Source organism: Aedes albopictus, chromosome 3 (genome assembly GCF_035046485.1).
Source record: "Aedes albopictus strain Foshan chromosome 3, AalbF5, whole genome shotgun sequence".
NCBI classification, from domain to species: Eukaryota; Metazoa; Arthropoda; class Insecta; order Diptera; family Culicidae; genus Aedes; species Aedes albopictus.
The window spans coordinates 308,793,271-308,811,512 of record NC_085138.1 but is presented as its reverse complement, the minus strand read 5'-3'; the positions used below and the strand labels follow the sequence as shown (position 1 = coordinate 308,811,512).

Sequence of the window (18,242 nt, the reverse complement as noted above, 5' to 3'; positions counted from 1 at the left end):
CTTGTATTCTGTTTCGACCACCTCTAATATTTCTTCTTCTTTCTTTTCTTCCACTTTGCAGAGAATCCGCCCGTCGAAATCACCCGCTGGCCTGCGAATGTGATATCCTGGAAACCTGCTCAATGCGTCTATCGCTGCTGCAGATGACATTCGGCAAACATATCGAGCGGAAGCACTGTTGCTTTTTTCCTGGCGGGGTGAGTTATCATTCTATAGGAGGGGAACAAAGTCCAAAATGCCAAGGTGGGGTAAAATGGCCCAACTCTTAAAATCATTCCTCAATAAGGTTTGATCATTATTATAGGTAAATAGTGTCAAAGGTATATTTATTTGTATAAAACATCGTTTAGAAGCCTGGCCCTGGCCAAGTTCGCAGGGGTTGACGGTATTAAAGTGAAGGAGTTTCATTTTGATTATTGTAATGTTCTTTAGTGAAACCTTTTTATCACCTTTTTAACACTTAAATGCGCCTCCAACGGTTCATCACGAACCGGCTGCTGCAGATGGAGTATGGCTGATCATATGCATCAGACATGCTCAATAAACACGGAGGAACCGCCGAGGCTCAGTAGAGTCTATTCCCAAGCAATAGTTCCAAGTCGGTTGGATTTGAGAAGATTCTGATGATCGTTACAAATCATAATAAAGGATTTTAGGATTTGTGACAGGTTTTGGAACCTTTTACAGCCAGCTGACTTCAAAATGTTGTTTGGGCTTTCTTTACCGCGTTTCTCGGTTAATTTTGATTTAGTAATTTATTAATGTCATAGTGGCTTCTCGATATTTTACAACGTTACTTGGTCATATTTTCTTTAACCCTTCCGTTACCAACTCCCACTAACGAGAGTGCGAAAAAATACTCTTTTCATTATAACGTTTTTGTTTTTCAATATTTTTCGACCAAATTTTGACACAATAAGCGGATATCCTTCTAATTTAAGGATTTGCTAGGGATTGTTGGAATGGTCACATGGTTCCGGAGTTATTCCGGAATCAAAATGGGTCATTCGATTTGGCCATTTTGGAAAAAGTAAATTTTCGATATGAAAGCCGTTCAGTTTTCAGACCTAAGTGCACTAGAATGATAGAAAAAAATGTCTAGAAGTCCATCCCGGTCACTACGTGCCTTGGAACCCGTTTTACGGATGTTCCGGGAAATTGGTTCCGGGGTCAATTTTTGAATATGATTCAATACCATCATGCGACACCTCAAACTTCGTGGATTTTCAAGATGTATCATTCTGTGCTGTTTTGGCGTTGTCTGAAATACTGCTGGCCATTTTTGAACCGGTATTCGGATTTCCCAGGAATCGGTTGTTAAGTAATCTTTGAATGTCGAGGAATGAGTTTGCTAACCCCGACATTATCCCGGAAGCTCGAATAAAAAAGCGCATAAACTGAATTCCATTTGTGCTACATTATTTATTGATTCACATCAATCGAATGTGGGTCCCCGTGGACACTCTCCTAGCTAGGTTCCCTATCTATTTGCCATTGGCGTTTGTTCACTTATGTCTAATTGTGCAGTTGTACTCACGGACCCTCCTTACGACGTCACTGCTTCACCACCTGCGAGTTTGCCACCACCACAGCATCAGCCGGTGCCCTGGACGGCCGCAGCTTCTCCCTAAACCGGCTTGATTCTAAGCCACTTTCGCTGGATGGTTCACTCTGTGACGCTCGCTCGTGGATTACCCACGAAAGCCTGTGCGGGTACCGCGCACAGCCCTGCTTGGTCGACCCGAGATGTCCTTTGCAGTCCCGCGTAGGACTTGCTCCCAGTCTGAACGTTCTTCTCGCCTTGCTCGCCGTAAGCCACCGTTCCGGGTGGGATCCGCTCTCTAAGCGCACGACGTTCTTGGCGCCAACAATACCAAAACGCTGCCGTTCCAGCTGGCCGTGTTGCTTGCAGCGATGCACTTTGCTTTGTTGCACGGTTGGGCTGTCTCCGTCGCGCTGCTCCTTGCTCAGCCACTGCAACAAAAAAAAACCCTGGTGGGGTTTTAGTGTGCGTGCGTACTTCTACTCCTCCGTGATGTGCCCGAATCCCGATCCAAATGGATGGTTCACCGCCGACAGGCGTGGTGTCGTATAATGTGTTCCTTTGGTATCAATTTAGTCGTCCCCGGTCAGGCAGGATTGCGCCGACGATCGTCCGTTCAAGACGTTTGCAGTCGTCACCTACACTTGGAACTTCGATGCACCGTGCCTCGCTCGAACCACCATCAAATCACCAACCTGCGTTTCGTTTGGAAATCGACGCTGTTTTTTGTGATCCGGGAATCGCGAATTCCTCGCGACCCGTGTCGAATTCGCTATTTTGCTGTCAACCGTAAATTCCTCGCTCTCGACGGAATTACATGCAGGTCACAGGTTTTTTTGGCCAAGATCCAGGTGTGGTGTGGACTGACGACGAACGACGCGCTTATTCCCGTGTTGCTTACAATCCTGACGCTCCCAAGCAATCAGTGGGGACTGCCGAAGTATGGAGAAGATCTCATCCACACAGCTTAGTCGGGCGTGCGATGATTTCCATCTCTCGAAGGTGCATATGTGCACATGTCGTCGTTTTCTCCTCGACTATTTCATCCACTTTCTTCTTACTCGAACCGCAAGGCTACGTTATCTACTCACTGATACATGCGTGTATGCAACGTAGCTCAACGCAGTGTATCATCGGTTGGTGGTGGCAATGCAAACTTCACGCAGGGGTCCTTTATCCGCGATCCGTGGAGCACATTGGGTGATTATAAATCTAATTTGATATTAAGCCTAGACTTATGCTTTCTACTGAACTAACAAACTGTAACATGGTTCTGGTGAACATCCCCAAATTTCCACCAAAAATTCCACCAGAAATGCCTCTGGAAATTACACCAGGAATTCCTCCGGAAATTCCTCCAGGAATTCCTCCGGAAATTCCTCCAGGAATTCCTCCGGAAATTCCTCCAGGAACTCCTCCGGAAATTCCTCCAGGAATTCCTCCGGAAATTCCTCCAGGAATTCCTCCGGAAATTCCTCCAGGAATTCCTCCAGGAATTCCTCCGGAAATTCCTCCAGGAATTCCTCCGGAAATTCCTCCAGGAACTCCTCCGGAAATTCCTCCAGGAATTCCTCCGGAAATTCCTCCAGGAATTCCTCCGGAAATTCCTCCAGGAATTCCTCCGGAAATTCCTCCAGGAATTCCTCCGGAAATTCCTCCAGGAATTCCTCCGGAAATTCCTCCAGGAATTCCTCCGGAAATTCCTCCAGGAATTCCTCCGGAAATTCCTCCAGGAATTCCTCCGGAAATGCGTCCAGGAATTCCTCCGGAAATTCCTCCAGGAATTCGTCCGGAAATTCCTCCAGGAATTCCTCCGGAAATTCCTCCAGGAATTCCTCCGGAAATTCCTCCAGGAATTCGTCCGGAAATTCCTCCAGGAATTTGTCCGGAAATTCCTCCAGGAATTCGTCCGGAAATTCCTCCAGGAATTCGTCCGGAAATTCCTCCAGGAATTCGTCCGGAAATTCCTCCAGGAATTCGTCCGGAAATTCCTCCAGGAATTCGTCCGGAAATTCCTCCAGGAATTCGTCCGGAAATTCCTCCAGGAATTCCTCCGCAAAATTCCTCCAGGAATTCCTCCGCAAAATTCCTCCAGGAATTCCTCCGCAAAATTCCTCCAGGAATTCCTCCGCAAAATTCCTCCAGGAATTCCTCCGCAAAATTCCTCCAGGAATTCCTCCGCAAAATTCCTCCGCAAAATTCCTCCAGGAATTCCTCCGCAAAATTCCTCCAGGAATTCCTCCGCAAAATTCCTCCAGGAATTCCTCCGCAAAATTCCTCCAGGAATTCCTCCGCAAAATTCCTCCAGGAATTCCTCCGCAAAATTCCTCCAGGAATTCCTCCGGAAATTCCTCCAGGAATTCCTCCGGAAATTCTTTGGAAAATTCTCTTAATTAACAAATGTAGCGTGGTTGGATGCTTCATTCTTCAGATTTGCGCCTATAAAATGTGTATGCAAAATTGAAATAAGATTTCTCTATGTTTCTTTTTAACTGAGTTCAGAAAAGTGTTTCTGAGATTATTATAGTGTTGGGACATCTGTTACATTCGGGAGAATGTTACATTAGGACGAATCACTTTCGAGCATTTGCTTCTTTCGGGCATTTGTCAGTCGGGAGAATGGTTTTCGGGAAAATGTTGCACAACCAATGTGAATCACCAGAATGATCTTGTCCATCTGAACAATTTTGCCGGTGACGACACTTTTCTATCTGCTTTCTATCTGGATCGCGAGATAGGGAAGTGTAAATCTTTACTTGATAACTAGCGCCACCTAGTGGCGAAATCACAATTAATTAGTGAATAACAAGATTGATCTCGTTCTTCTTAAAAACTTTGCCGAAGATAGCACTTTTCTATCTGCTTTAAATCCCGAGATAGAGAAGTCTAAAACTAATTGAAAACTAGTGCCACCTAGCGGTGAAATTAACTACCGTATGCGTGATAATGTTTGCACCATCGTCAAATAAAATTCCAGTTTGACTTGTGAAGACAATGTATTGATTTTATTTGCAGGCATTTAAGCTATTACTCATATCCTAGTAGGCTGTGAATAAAAAGTGTTGATTTTCTTAGTTTAACACTTGCATAATGACTAAGTGGCAACCTAGCTCGTGATTTGTCCACGCGCAAATGTCGAAAAGTATCCGTGGTAGTGTCAAAGTCAAGATTAACAATTTTTGAATTTATTTTTTTTATTTTGACATTGCATAATGGTGTAGACATTGGCACACAAAAAAAAGTTATAATAACTATTGATTCTGGAATTTGGTACGGATCGATAGTTTTTCGGAAATCGAAAAAAACGGAGGTTGCGTTCGGGCAAATTCAAGACTTTCTTATATGGCGCTACTCGTAGCTCCTGGATGCCATTGGTAATAATGTAAGTTTTTTTTCTATGGTCGAAGGATCATAAAGGCCACCGTAATTTTCCTTTTCGATATGCCATGCCGTTAAGTCGCTGATTTTGCGTTTCTTTGCCATTTTTCTCATTGAGCGCTTATAATTCACCCAAATCTTATTTTTGGTGGCAGCGATAGCTTTCTTAATCCATGTTAACCTTGGACGACCAGTGGACACCTTCGGGAATAGTTGCCCTTGCTTTTTTCGGTCTAAGACTGTTTTACGGTTCTCCTGAACACTCCTGAAATGTCTTTTTTTACATTTGCGCGTGGACAAGTCCCGACTACCGCTGCTACCCCTACATGGTGCAAATTTTAAACTTAAGAAATCGGATTTTTTTACCCGCAACCTACTGTGATATGAGTTACAGCTTACGTGCATGCAATAAAAACCAAGACATTGTGTGTACAGGTGATATGGGTACCTTATTTGTACGATGGTGCAAACATTATCACGCATACGGTGATTGGTGAATCACCAGAATGTTCTTGTCTTTCTTAACAACTTTGGCCGAAATCGACGCAGTTCTGTCTGCTTTCTAACCCTATATAGAGTAGCTGAAACTTTACTTGATCACTAGCAACACATCCAGTTAACGGACGGTCTAATGAAGATCAAACAGTGTTGCCATCTGAGGTAATACTTCACACGTGATAGCCCTTGGTCAGTGCTCAAACATTGCCGAACATATGGAAAAGGCAAACTAGCATCTAGTATGTGTATTTAGAAGCTCGTAAGTGCTCTATCTTTTCAACGTCCAATTTGTTTACGACAACACATCGGGTGGGGCTTAATAACTGTTTCCACGAACGTCGCATCGGTTTGAGGTCTTCGGAGGTCTGATTCCTTGTGAAGTTTTCTACAAAAATCATTCATCGACTTATTTTTAGGGATCTAGGGGTGACTCCTAGCGATTTTTCTTTGCAGAAGTAAAATTTCCCCATAGTAAATCGTATGAAAAACTAAGAATGACGGGCGCTAAAATATAGTTTCTCCGATCGATCTGAAATTTTGCACAGTTGATATGGGACCAAAGTGGAACTCAAAAAGTATACAGGAGTTGGAGTTTTTCCATTTTTTGTATTTTCCCATATAAACCGTGTACCAGGCTATGTGGGGTATACCCCCTAGTGGGGGTCTGAGTGTATAATCAATATTTGAGTTGCTAAAATCACTGCCAATATAGACATTCTCCCAATATAAATTTCATTACAAACGCTGTTTTTTTATTCTTAGGCTAGATTCTGAAACTCATCTAAATCCAGCACTTACCAGAAGATTAACGACAATTCATCAGCAACTCCTCTTCAAGGCCACTTGCCGATCCCCTAGCTTCACCGATGTTCCGATATGTTCTACAAATCTTCACATCTATCGCGACGAAAACAGATTGCTCCTGGAGGGACAATTTGCCGATTTTTCTCTCGTCATCGCCGCTATCGTCCTTTAGCTTGGTCGTCGTTGTCGTTGCCATTTTCGGACCAGCGGCGATAAAGAAAGAAAAAAAAACGATTTCATTGCACTTCTTCCATTCATCAATGAGTGCCATTATTCCAAGTACCATTGAAATATGTCTGACTGGGGCGATAAATCTCGACCCAGTAGATTGGGAGGCTTGCTTGGAGTCGAGTCGCCGCAAGGAAGGAGACTGCAAGAACAGCAGGTCTTCGTGCGAGAGTCTCGGTAGTAGTGTGCCTAGTTGCCGTATGTCTAGTTTTTCGTTGGTTGCCGAGATTTATCTATGGGGCGGTGCGCCCTAGTAGAAGAGCGATAAGTGAACAAGTTTAATCTTCCCCGGCGGTACCCGGTCGGTATGGCGGGAGAAACTCTCGTATAGGAAGCGAGTTTAAGTAGGAATTTGAAATTCAAATTCTTGCCGATAAAATGCGGTCCGTGACTCAGGATCAGATCTTCCACGTACGAACCCGGGTGGTGATATGTATTTTTTATGGTGGATTGATTTTTTTTTGTCCTGCTTTTGAGATTGTTCCCATGTTGGAGCATAATTGATTTCATTTTCATCAGCGTTCTATTAGTCCAACATCCGAGAAGTTCGATTCAATGTTTGCCCTGCGCCGAAGTTGATAATTTGCTCGTCGAGTCGCGTTCCGTGCGCGCGCGAACCTGCTGGAGGGTATCTCAATTCAAACAACAAGAAACCCAATTCAATCAGTGAAAAAGCTTCAACCTCTCGTTTTTGCTTGGGAGCTTGTTGGAAGCAACCATAGAATGCAATCGACGAGAGTTATACACGCAGAAAAATAACGCTTGTTTTAAACAGTATAATAAGAATGAGCTCACCAATGTTTCCACCGGAGAACAAAACAGAAATGCCTGACATGGACGACCTCTGTTGAAAGTTGTTAAAATGTTATGCATACACATCAATTTCCCAATTGTCGCAAAAACTGTCTGCCATTTTTCCCACAACCGAACCAAATCGTTCGGGGTCAGAATGGGAAAACAATCATCGAGATTATACGCCCTTTCAGCATCAACAACCGATCGCGGGGAAGTTGCTGGCTCTGGCTGGTATTGTAGCGAACCGGCTAACAAAAAATTTAATCTCATCTGTTTGCAATATTTCACATCTCGCTCGGTCGGATCGGGGAAGCCTTCCGGAGGCTGGCTGTAAAGACGAATCGACTCGCGTGAAGGCGTGATGAAGTTCGAACGTCGCTCGTAGCTGCGGCAGCAGCAATACCAGGAGAAGGAAAAGAATGACGCTTAAATAACAATGAGGAAATTTTCTCCTTCCAAATCAGTTCTGTCCAGATTTTCACGGTCTGCTGTGGATTCGGAGTGGGCTGTCTTCTCTATTTTTTTTAGACTTTGCTCTGCCAGTCAGAGTTCAAGTCATATGCTTGACGTGGGGAAGTGGTGCGATGATCACCAATGCATCAAATGGAAGTGGCGGAAAAGCAATCACAGCAGTTATTTTCACTCAATCAAAATTAACAGGGAAAGCTGCCGCTTTTGTTTGATGGCTGCTTATAATTTTTTTTTTCGGTAAAACGCGTTGTCAAACGTCGTCGTTTGGGAAGGGATTTGCATAGTTCTTTGAATCTGGCTTGTCAACAATTAAGTATTTTTGAATTTACTTCTTTTTGAGATTATGTGCCAACTGGAACAGAACCGGATTCTCAGCATAGTGCTTCGTAACACCCGTGAGTTCGTCAGGCTAGCATGCTTATTAGAGTGGGTCATCGTTTATATGGAAAAGTGAAAAATTCAATGATATCCCATCAGATCAAAGCTTTTTAGATCCCATTTCACTATTTCAGGACCCAAATAAGTGCGCAAAATTTGGGCACGATCGATTATGTCTACGTTTTGCGCATCGCGTTTGAAGTTTGTATGGGCTTTTACATGGAAAAATACACTTTTTGCATTTCTCTCATAACAAGCTCGAATTTTACTAAAACCATGTAACCGATAAAGTGAAAACATAGCCTAAGGTGTCCTGAAAAAAATTGTCGAAGACCGCGAAGTGATCTGATGCTTATGAAAAATGTTATAGCGTTGGCAATGCTTGGCGAAACTGCATGATTTTGTTGCTATTGTTATTCCTTTACATGTTAAAACATAAACACATTCGTTGGTTATAACTATTTTCACAAGCATCGGATCGCTTTGTGGTCTTCCACAAAGTTTTTCAGAACATCCTAGGCTATCATTTTACAGTATCGGTTAAAACGTTTCAGACAAACTTTTTCAAATTATGACAAAAATGCAAAAAAGTATGTTTCCCCAAACAAAATCCCATACAAATTTCAATTGCAATGCGCAAAGTGTAGACGCAACCGATCGTGCTAAAATTTTGCACAGATACTCAGGACCCGAAACGGAACCAAAGAGGCTTTGATCTGAGAAAACGGTTCCGATGACCCTCACTAATGCTTATTCATGTAAATTGCATGCCTCCCAATATGGGATGTCCACAGTGTCAGTTTCGCAAAAAGTTGTATACGTTTTCAAAAAAGCACTTAGGTTAATACAAATTCTATTTTGACTTTTTGCCCCCCCCCCCTTCAAATTTTTTGGCTGGATTTTGCATTTTGAGGTGGCAGATAAAAAATATCTATCAAAATTTCGGGTCTTGCTCAAAATTCTTTAACAAATTCGACGAGTTTTAAATATTTTTCAAATTTAATGCTTTATTATTTTTACCACCCCCCCCCCTCAACCAGTCAAAGAGTGGTGGGACAAAAAGTGAAATAAATATTTGTACTGAAACGTAGTTTTTGCTTGTGTGCTTTCTTAAATTTGTGGATGCATTCGATAACGTGCCTTTCAATGTTATATTAAAAGTCACATGGCGTCACAAGCTGACTACAATGCGCTATATGCATAAGTGTAGCCAGAGGGGGCCAGGAGGGGGGCGTGCCCCCTCTGGCCGCCAGATTTTTTTTAAATTTGAATCAACTCAAAGATTATCAATAATTCAGAGTTCCAGAAAAAAATATCTTAGGAAATAAAATATTCTAAAAATTAAGTTTTTTATCCATAATTATCAAACCTTTTTTATTCGAGAATCACAAGAAATTTCACCAAGAATTTCTCTATTTCTCCACTTCAATCTAATCATAGCATTTTACCAAATAACAAGCTTGGTTAAATGTCTAAATTTTGTGAGTCCTTCCAAATATTACAGCAATAATTCGTCCAGAATTTATTTCAGGCACGTATTCCTGCATATTTTTTTCTATATATTCCTACAGAAATTCTTCCACAAATTTGTTAAGAAAGCTTTTCTGGGATTTGCGTTGCGTTGCGTTGCGTTGCGTGGTAACGGAGTAATTCGTAGATTGCATACTGAAAGTTGTCATGTTAAAACTTTAATACTTTTATTCTAATTGCTTATGGAATGCTATTTGGGAAAGAATAGCTATCCAATCAGAGGTTGAAGTAAAAAAGACATGAGAACTTCCATTGCCGGCCACGCCCATCTTCTCCGTTACGAGGATGGGAAAGGATGTGATGATATGACACCTACTTTACAAGAGGTCAGCGACTCACCGACACCCCCATAAGTGTCAAGGAGTTGGATATATGGAATGGGTTGATTGGGGATGGGGATTCACTATAAGCGAGTGATGCGGCAAGATTCAGATTGTGTAATTGTATTTGAGTAGATCATGTAGATGTGTTGGTGTGAGTGTAAGTGTTTTAGTGTATTTAATCACCAACGTTGGGAGTGACATAGCTAAGAAATTTTGACACTCCATGGGCCTTTTTGCTTCAGGGATGGGGCACAGGCATTTGGACCATGTGTCCTGGCTAGCAAGCCTAGGCTTAAGCGCCATTGCTCGCTCTCTGAAACGAAAAGAAACACAATTTTGCCTACCTAAATTAACCTACATATAGCGTAGCATGGGAAGGAATAGTAGGGAAGGGATGATATCTATTTATCGAGGTGCCAGCGACTCACCGACGCCCTCGTAAATAGAAAGCATTGGGATTTTGGTTTGGGAATGGTCTGGGATTCAGTATAATTGAGTATTTTGTCTGGATTATCATGGTTATAGAAGGTTTCGTTAAGATAGCTAATTTTCCTTCCTGAAATGTATGAAATTGTTAATTAAGAAAGATCTCACCAAGTATATGTCTTGCTCCGGCTGATCCATTATTCCCAACAGGAGCCATGAATAGCTGTCAACAGCGGTTGCAGCGGCTAGCAAAACGGTCGATGATCAGTCTGTGCAATAGCGAACGACGAACAATAGCGGACGCTGCCAATAGGCTGACTGCACACACGTAATTGTTTTCCGAATTCTCTTCAATGAATCCGAGGGTGTCGCCCGGCCGGAGGAGCAGGAACCACTCACATACAATTTTCAGGGTTCATTCTATTATATATATTCTTGGAGACGGCAATCACGAACCAGAACTTTCACCAACACCACTAGGAGTCTTCCGCATCGGATGTCGTCATTTTACACATTTTGCGACAATTTACACCGTCCTTCCCTCACACGTCTAAACATAAAATTGACGATAAGTTTGACACTCCCGTTTGTGGAACTGCTAGCAGCAGCATCAAAACACACACGACACGACGACCCAAAATGCTCGCCGGATGGCGTAGTACTCTTAAGAAAGCTTATCTGGGATTTTCTAAGGAATTCCTCATGGGATGGCTTCCGCAATTCCTTGATGGGGTTTCTTCAGAAATTCCTCCAGGTTTCCCTCGAAAAATACCTCCAGGGATTCACCCATGAATTTCTTCTGTACTCTTTTCAGGGACAACTCCAGGGACTATTTTCAAAATTCAGTTTTTAGAATTCTTTCAGGAGTTCCATGTGTGATTTCTTCAGGAATTCTTCCTAGGATTCCTCCACGAATTTCTACAGAATTCCTCCAGAAATTCTTCTAGAAATTCCTCCAAGAATTCTCAATGGATTACATTAGAAATTTGTCCCAGAAGTACTCTAGAGAATCCTCCAGAAATTCATCCAATAATTGTTTCAAGAATTCCTCTAGAGATTCCTCCAGGAATTTCTCCAGGAGCTCTTCCATGAATTTGTTCGGGAATTGATCCGGGAAATTGCTCCTGGACAACCCTGAGAAATTTTGTCATCAACTTCTCCAGGAATTTCTCTAGGAAATCTGTAGGAATTTCTTCAACATTCTTCCAGGATTTTTTTCAGGAATAGGTACCTTCAGGATTTTTTCAGAAATTTCTCCAGGTACATTGTCAGAGATTCCTTCAGGAATTGCTCCCGGAATTCCTCCAGGGATTTTTCCACGATTTTTTTCCAGGGATTTTCCCAGGGATTCCGCTAGGAAATCCTTCGAAGATTCCTTCTGGAAATCCTCCAGAATTTTTTTGCAGGAAATCTTCCAGAAATTTCTCTTTCAAATCCTCTAGGGCTTTCTGCAGACGTTGTTCCAGGAAACTCTCCAGGAATATCTTCAGTTTTTTATGGATTCCTCCAGGAATTCTTCCAAAGATTCCTCCAGGAATTGCTTCAAGGATTTCTCCACATTTTTTCCCTCGGATTTCCCCAGGACTTCCTTCAGGAATTCCTTCGAGGATTTCTCCAGAAATATAGAAATAATATAAATAGAATATCTATCTATCTATCTATCTATATATATAAAAATGAATTTCTGTCTGTCTGTCTGTCTGTCTGACCGTTATGCATTCGGAAACTACTGAACCGATCGGTATGAAATTTTGTATGTGGATATTCTTGGGACCGGGGAAGGTTCTTAGCTTGGTGTAAGACCTCTCCGGTCTCTGGAACGGGGGGCTCCCATACAGATGACTTTGCGGGGAACGTCCCTTTGGAGCTGTATGTCAAAAAACACAATAGGCAGGCAGTACGACGTTTGCCGGGACAGCTAGTAGAAATATGAAAAGAAATCTCGCAGAATTCCTCTGCAGATTCCCCCAGGCATTTATCCAGTAATTCTTTCAAGAATTTTCCTAGAGATTCATCCAGCAATGCCTCCAGCAATTCCTACAGAAATACCTCTAAATTTTCCTGCAGGCATTCCTCCAGATTTTTTTCCAGTAATTTCTCTAGGAACTCCTCCAGGAATTACCCCAGGAATTTCTTCAAGAATTCCACCAGGAATTTTCTTGAAATTGCTCCTGGACATCTTTCAGAAATTATGTCAGCAATTTCTTCAAGAATTTTCCCAGGAAATCCTCTAGGGATTTCCTTAAAGTTTTTTTCAGGGATTCCTCCAAGTATTCTTCCATGAATTCCTCTAGATATTCCTCCAAGAATTACTTCAGGGATTTCTCCAGGGATTGCTCCACGAATTTCACGAATCCGTCGAAGATTCCTCCAGGAAATCTTCCAGAAATGTTTCCAAGCATTCTTCCAGGAAATTCTCCTGGAACTACTCAAGGGGTTTTTTTTTCAGAAATTTCTCCAGGAATTCCTCCCAGAATTCCTCTGGAGATTTCCCCAGAATTTCTTCCAGGGATTGCTCCAAGAATTTATCCAAGAATTCCTCCAGGAATTCCTATTAGGATTACACCAGAATTTTTTTCCAGAAATTCCTCCAGGCATTCCTTCAGGATCCTCTCTAGAGATTTTTCAGAAATTCTTCCAGAATTCCTCTGGAGATTTGTCCAGGAATTCTTCCAGGGATTACTCCAAGAATTTATCCGAGGATTTCTCCAAGAAATTCTCCAGGAATTCCTGCTGGGTCTCATCCAAGAGTTTATCCAGGAATTCCTCATGGTATACTTTCAGAAATTCCTCCGGGAATTCTTCCAAGGGTTGCTCCAGGGATACCTGAAGCCATTTCTTCAGAATTTCCTCCCAGTTTTTCTTCTAAAATTCATTAAGGAGTTCCTTTAGAAATTTAAAAAGTCCTTCAATCATTTTTTTCAGGGATGTTCCCAAGAATATTTCCAGGATTACCTGATGATTTTTTTAATACTTCAATAATTTCTGGATGAATTCCTCCAGCGACTAGTATTGGAAGATAACTAAAAAAAAGCATGTAAACATGAACCAAGAAATTATCCAGTGATTCTTTCAGGAATCCCTGCAGCAGTTTCTCAAGAAGTTTACTCAGGGATTTCATTAGTAATTATTACAAAAAGCGAGACAATAAGCCCTCCAGTCATTCTTCTAAGCAACACAGATGCCACAAAAGAGTCAGCCACGGCACCGCAGGTTCTGGTTGCGTATAAGTCACTGTGACTTACTTTAAACATATAAGAACTTACATACTTAAAGAGCTTTCAGACATTTCTCCAGGGAATTCTTCAGGAATTCACCCTGGAAAGACTCTTACGGAATTCTTCCAGGGGTTTCTCCCGGAATTTCTCTAGGAAATGCACCAAGTTTTTTTTTTCTGGGAATCCCTTCTTTAATTCCTCCAGACATTTCTTTTTGAATAAATTACACGCTCTTTTAAAAAAAAAATCCATTATTTAAGAGTTCTCCGAAAATACCTGCAGCAAAATTCTTCATGAATTTCTCTAGGCATTTCTTTCAGGAATTCTCACAAGACTCACTCGAGGGTTTCATCCAGTGATAGTTTCGCGGCTTTTATGTGAATACTTTCAGAAATTCTTCCAAGAATCCTCCCGGGAAAACGTCAAATGACATTTTTTATAGGATTATTATAGAAATAGAGGTGCAGGACATTCCAAGATAACCGAAAAGCATAGACAAACTGGATGATTAATTACTGCAAGAACTCCAGTTAGTCTTGAAATACATAATGTTGGAATTATGAAAAAAAAAATCTTCGGGCGGGTTTCCACTATGTTCTATTGGAAAACATAGTTAAGGGAAATCATAAAGAAAATTCTGAATTATTCCTCAAAAGAGTTGGTGATTCCCAAAAGAATTGGTATTCCTAAAAGAGTTCAGCTATAATTTCTTACGATTTTTTTGTATAAATACTAGCTCCAGAAGAAACAATGACCTTCAATGACCGAGTAATCCTAAAATCCTAAATTTTCCAGAAATTGTCCATCGCTAACAGTACCACGTTGAGTTGTGTAGAATAGGCGAGCTTTTTTCAACGTATTGTATAAAACGACACGCTGTTGTGGGTGAAAGGTTAAATACTGCTTTTAGAATGTAATGTTATTATATTCAATTTCATCGTGTTGCGTTTAGTTAGTTATAAAAACTATTTGATGCAAATTTTCCAAGGGTGCTTGCGCACCCCCCCCCCCCCTTTCAGACCAAAAAGCTGGCTACGCCCTTTACTAAATGCACTATTTACGCTGATGCGTTCTACTCTGGCAGTTGTGATGTGAGCTTTAGTTAATGTCATATCTTAAAAGTGATGTTGAGAAAACAAATATATACAGTGACCCCACAATTTATGAATCGGCAAAAATGACCACAGTTTTTGGATCACTCATTTGATCAACATGGTGATTTATAAATAGTGTACAAAATTAAGGTGATTCATCGGTGTGGGGTCACTGTATATGATTTCCAACTAATTCTATCGAACTGGATTGGTTCAATTGTTTGGTATACGTAGTGCAGAATGAATGTCAAACAGAAGTTAAACCACCTCTTGCTTAGAAATTGCAATTCAACATGCGCTACCATTCTGGACCCCATTTGCATGAATATTCTGTTTTAATTCAATATTCTCGCTCATTTTATATTTTATGGTTTTCCACTTTTCCAACTGTTCTTGTCCGACATTACTTATTCAATCTAAAATCCAGGTCCAACCCACCACGGGCGGGCAGCAGCAGCAGCAGCATTGTGACACGTCGACACGGACCGACCACCACCACCTCCACCGCCTAGAGAGTGTAGTTTCCCAGAGCACAAAAGGAAAAATTTATTCCACCTATCGAGCATCGCTCGTCACACAAGTTTCACTTGCTGCTGCTAGTGTTCTGTCCGTCCGGGAAAAGCGCAACAGAACGAACAAAAAAAAAACTGAATAGAGAGAAGAAATCTACTTTCCATTTTTCTCCTTGAACTGTTCCATTGTCCGGTGAAGCGGTGTTCAATCTAGCCGGGAATTGCCTCCCAGTCTCCAGCCAGCGCAGCGCCGCCCATCTCCCACACATATCCTTTAATTCATTCCATTCACTCCAGTTCGTTTGTTCGTCCGGCGTTGGTGGTGGTGGTGGTAGTCATCAGCGGGATGATAATGAAACGAATATATCGTTGTCGGTTCACCGCTGGTGGTGCTACATAATTCCGGTTGCATTATTTCCCTCTTGATTTATTATTAAGCTTAGCCGGGATGTGTGTCCAGCGGCCAAGCACAGCAACTGGAACCAACGAAAGCGGAAGCACCTTACTTTGCGCAAACAAAAAAGTCAGCGAGTAACGTACTAAAAGCAGAGGGTGTTGATGAAGGCGGAGAAGAACTAGATTGCCCTGTACCCACAGATGTCGAGAATATGAAAGTAACCTGCTGGGATTCAGCTACATATCAGTATTTTAGCGAGTTAACACATTGCCGGGACTCGTGACGCAAGTGGTCACATGTTCGCCTCATAAGCGGATGGGCATGGGTTCGATTTCCAGCCCCGGCTCTTGAAAATTGTAGTCAGTTGTTCTTTCCTCCGACAGCAGCTGCACTGATCCTCTCCAATCCACTAAGGGCCAGAATCGCAATCTAGCGGAACTAAATTAATTACTCCTAAACGAAGCATTTCTGACAGATGGTGTCTTCGACAAAGTTGTTTAACATCAGCAGGGGCATCTATGGCTAAGAACGTAGTAGTTCGCAACTCGTCCGCATAGGTGGCGCCACCATCTAACTTCTTTGTTTTACGTCCTAGAGACTTGGCGTCTTCGGCAAAGTTATTTATTTTGGCAAAATAAACAACTCTTTCTCAGACGTCAAAATTCCCCAGCCTACTGTTTTCAAGTTATTTTAAAAATAAAAACAAATCAATGAAAATACAGTTTTCTAAGCTAATTTTGACATTTTTACCAGAAACCATGTGAGTTTAATTTTTTTCCTAATGCATATGTGTCAAGCCAATCACATTGTACGGGAATATATTGAATATTATCATAAAAATTAAAAATAAAAATACAAATTCGAAAAAAATAGTGTGAATTTCAACCTTTAATATCTCACAAAGCGCAAAAAATCGCAACATCAAATTTTCAGCAAATACGAAGCAATACTAGGTGAACATAGTGCCAAAAATTTGGAGAGGTATTTTTTGGTGTTTTTGAGATAATAGCTTTTAAGTAACAGTATAAATATAAGTAGTGTTAGCATGTAACTTTTTATTGTTACACATTAGAAAGTTTATGTCTTCGAAAAAGTTGTTCATTTTGACTAAATAAACAACTCTTTCCTAGACGTCAAAACTCCACGGCCTACTGTTTTCGAATTATTGTATATAAACTAGATGTTTTGATAAAAACTGACAATAAAACACATTTTGATGCAATACTATGAACTATTTTTTATTGTTTTTACTTCTACGATACATAGAAGTTCAAGCAAATGTCAGTTTACTATTGTCAGCATGGGTCAAGATATCTTTTATTTTTTTGCATGTTGATTTCAAAGTGTTTTAAGCTTAACCTATTTTGTCAATCATTTTTAATTTTAGATCGCGAAATATCTTACCGGAAGCTTGTGGATCTGTTTCTGAGTGGAAGGACGTTGATCGAAGATTGTGAAACAGAAGCTCCACGAAACTGACATATTCATGACCTACTATGTTTCGTAAAAGTAAAAACAATAAAAAATAGTTCATAGTATTGTATCAAAGTGTGTTTTATTGTCATTTTTTATCAATATAATCTAGTTTATATGGAATAATTCGAAAACAGTAGGCCGTGGAATTTTGACATCTAAGAAAGAGTTGATTATTTAGCCAAAATGAACAACTTTCTCGAAGACATAAACTCTCTAATGTGTAACAGTAAAGAGTTACATGCTGACATTACTTATATTTATACTGTTACTTAAAAGCTATTATCTCAAAAACACCAAAAAATACCTCTCCAAGTTTTTGGCAGTATGTTCACCTAGTATTGCTTCGTATTTGCTGAAAATTTGAAATTGCGATTTTTTGCGCTTTGTGAGATATTCATGCTTGAAATTAACACTGTTTTTTCGAATTTGTATTTTTATTTTTAATTTTTAATGATAATATTCAACATATTCCCGTACAATGTGATTGGATTGACACATATGAATTAGCAAAAAAATTAAACTCACGCGGTTTCTGGTAAAAACGTCAAAATTAGCTTAAAAAACAGTTTTTTTCATTGATTAGTTTTTATTTTTTAAATAACTCGAAAACAGTAGGCTGTGGAATGTTGACGTCTGAGAAAGAGTTGTTTATTTTGCCAAAATAAATAACTTTGCCGAAGACGCCAAGTCTCTAGGACGTAAAACAAAGAAGTTAGATGGTGGCGCCACCTATGCGGACGAGTTGCGAACTACTGCGTTCTAAGAAATAGATGCCCCTGCTGATGTCAAACAACTTTGTCGAAGACACCATGTGTCGGAAATGCTTCGTTTTGGAGTAATTAATTTAGTTCCGCTAGACTGCGATTCTGGCCCTTAGTGCAATCTGAGCCCTGATTTTCTTCTTCTTCTATATGGCTCTACGTTCCCACTGGAACATGGCTCGCCTCTCTTCAAATTAGTGTTCTTTGAGCACTTTCACATTTATTAATTGAAGGGCTTTCTTTGCTGCCATTGAATGAATTTGTATATTGTGAGGCAAGCACAATGATACACTATGCCCTAGGAGTCGAGAAAAATTTCTCTTCCGGAACGGGAATCGAACCCGCCGTCTCCGGATTGGTGATTCATAGCTTTAACCACTAGGCTAACTGGAGACTCAGATTTTATTACC

At 40.9% G+C, this 18,242-nt stretch overlaps 1 protein-coding gene across 1 annotated transcript in view; it reads left to right on the top strand.

Moving 5' to 3' along the window:
- LOC109407805 (uncharacterized) overlaps positions 1-18,242 on the top strand; it is a 76,938-nt gene that overhangs the window by 38,739 nt on the left and 19,957 nt on the right. Inside the window, exon 2 of the mRNA XM_062842419.1 lies at positions 62-197. Coding sequence (XP_062698403.1) covers positions 62-197 — 136 coding nt within the window. The remainder of the gene's footprint in view (positions 1-61; positions 198-18,242) is intronic.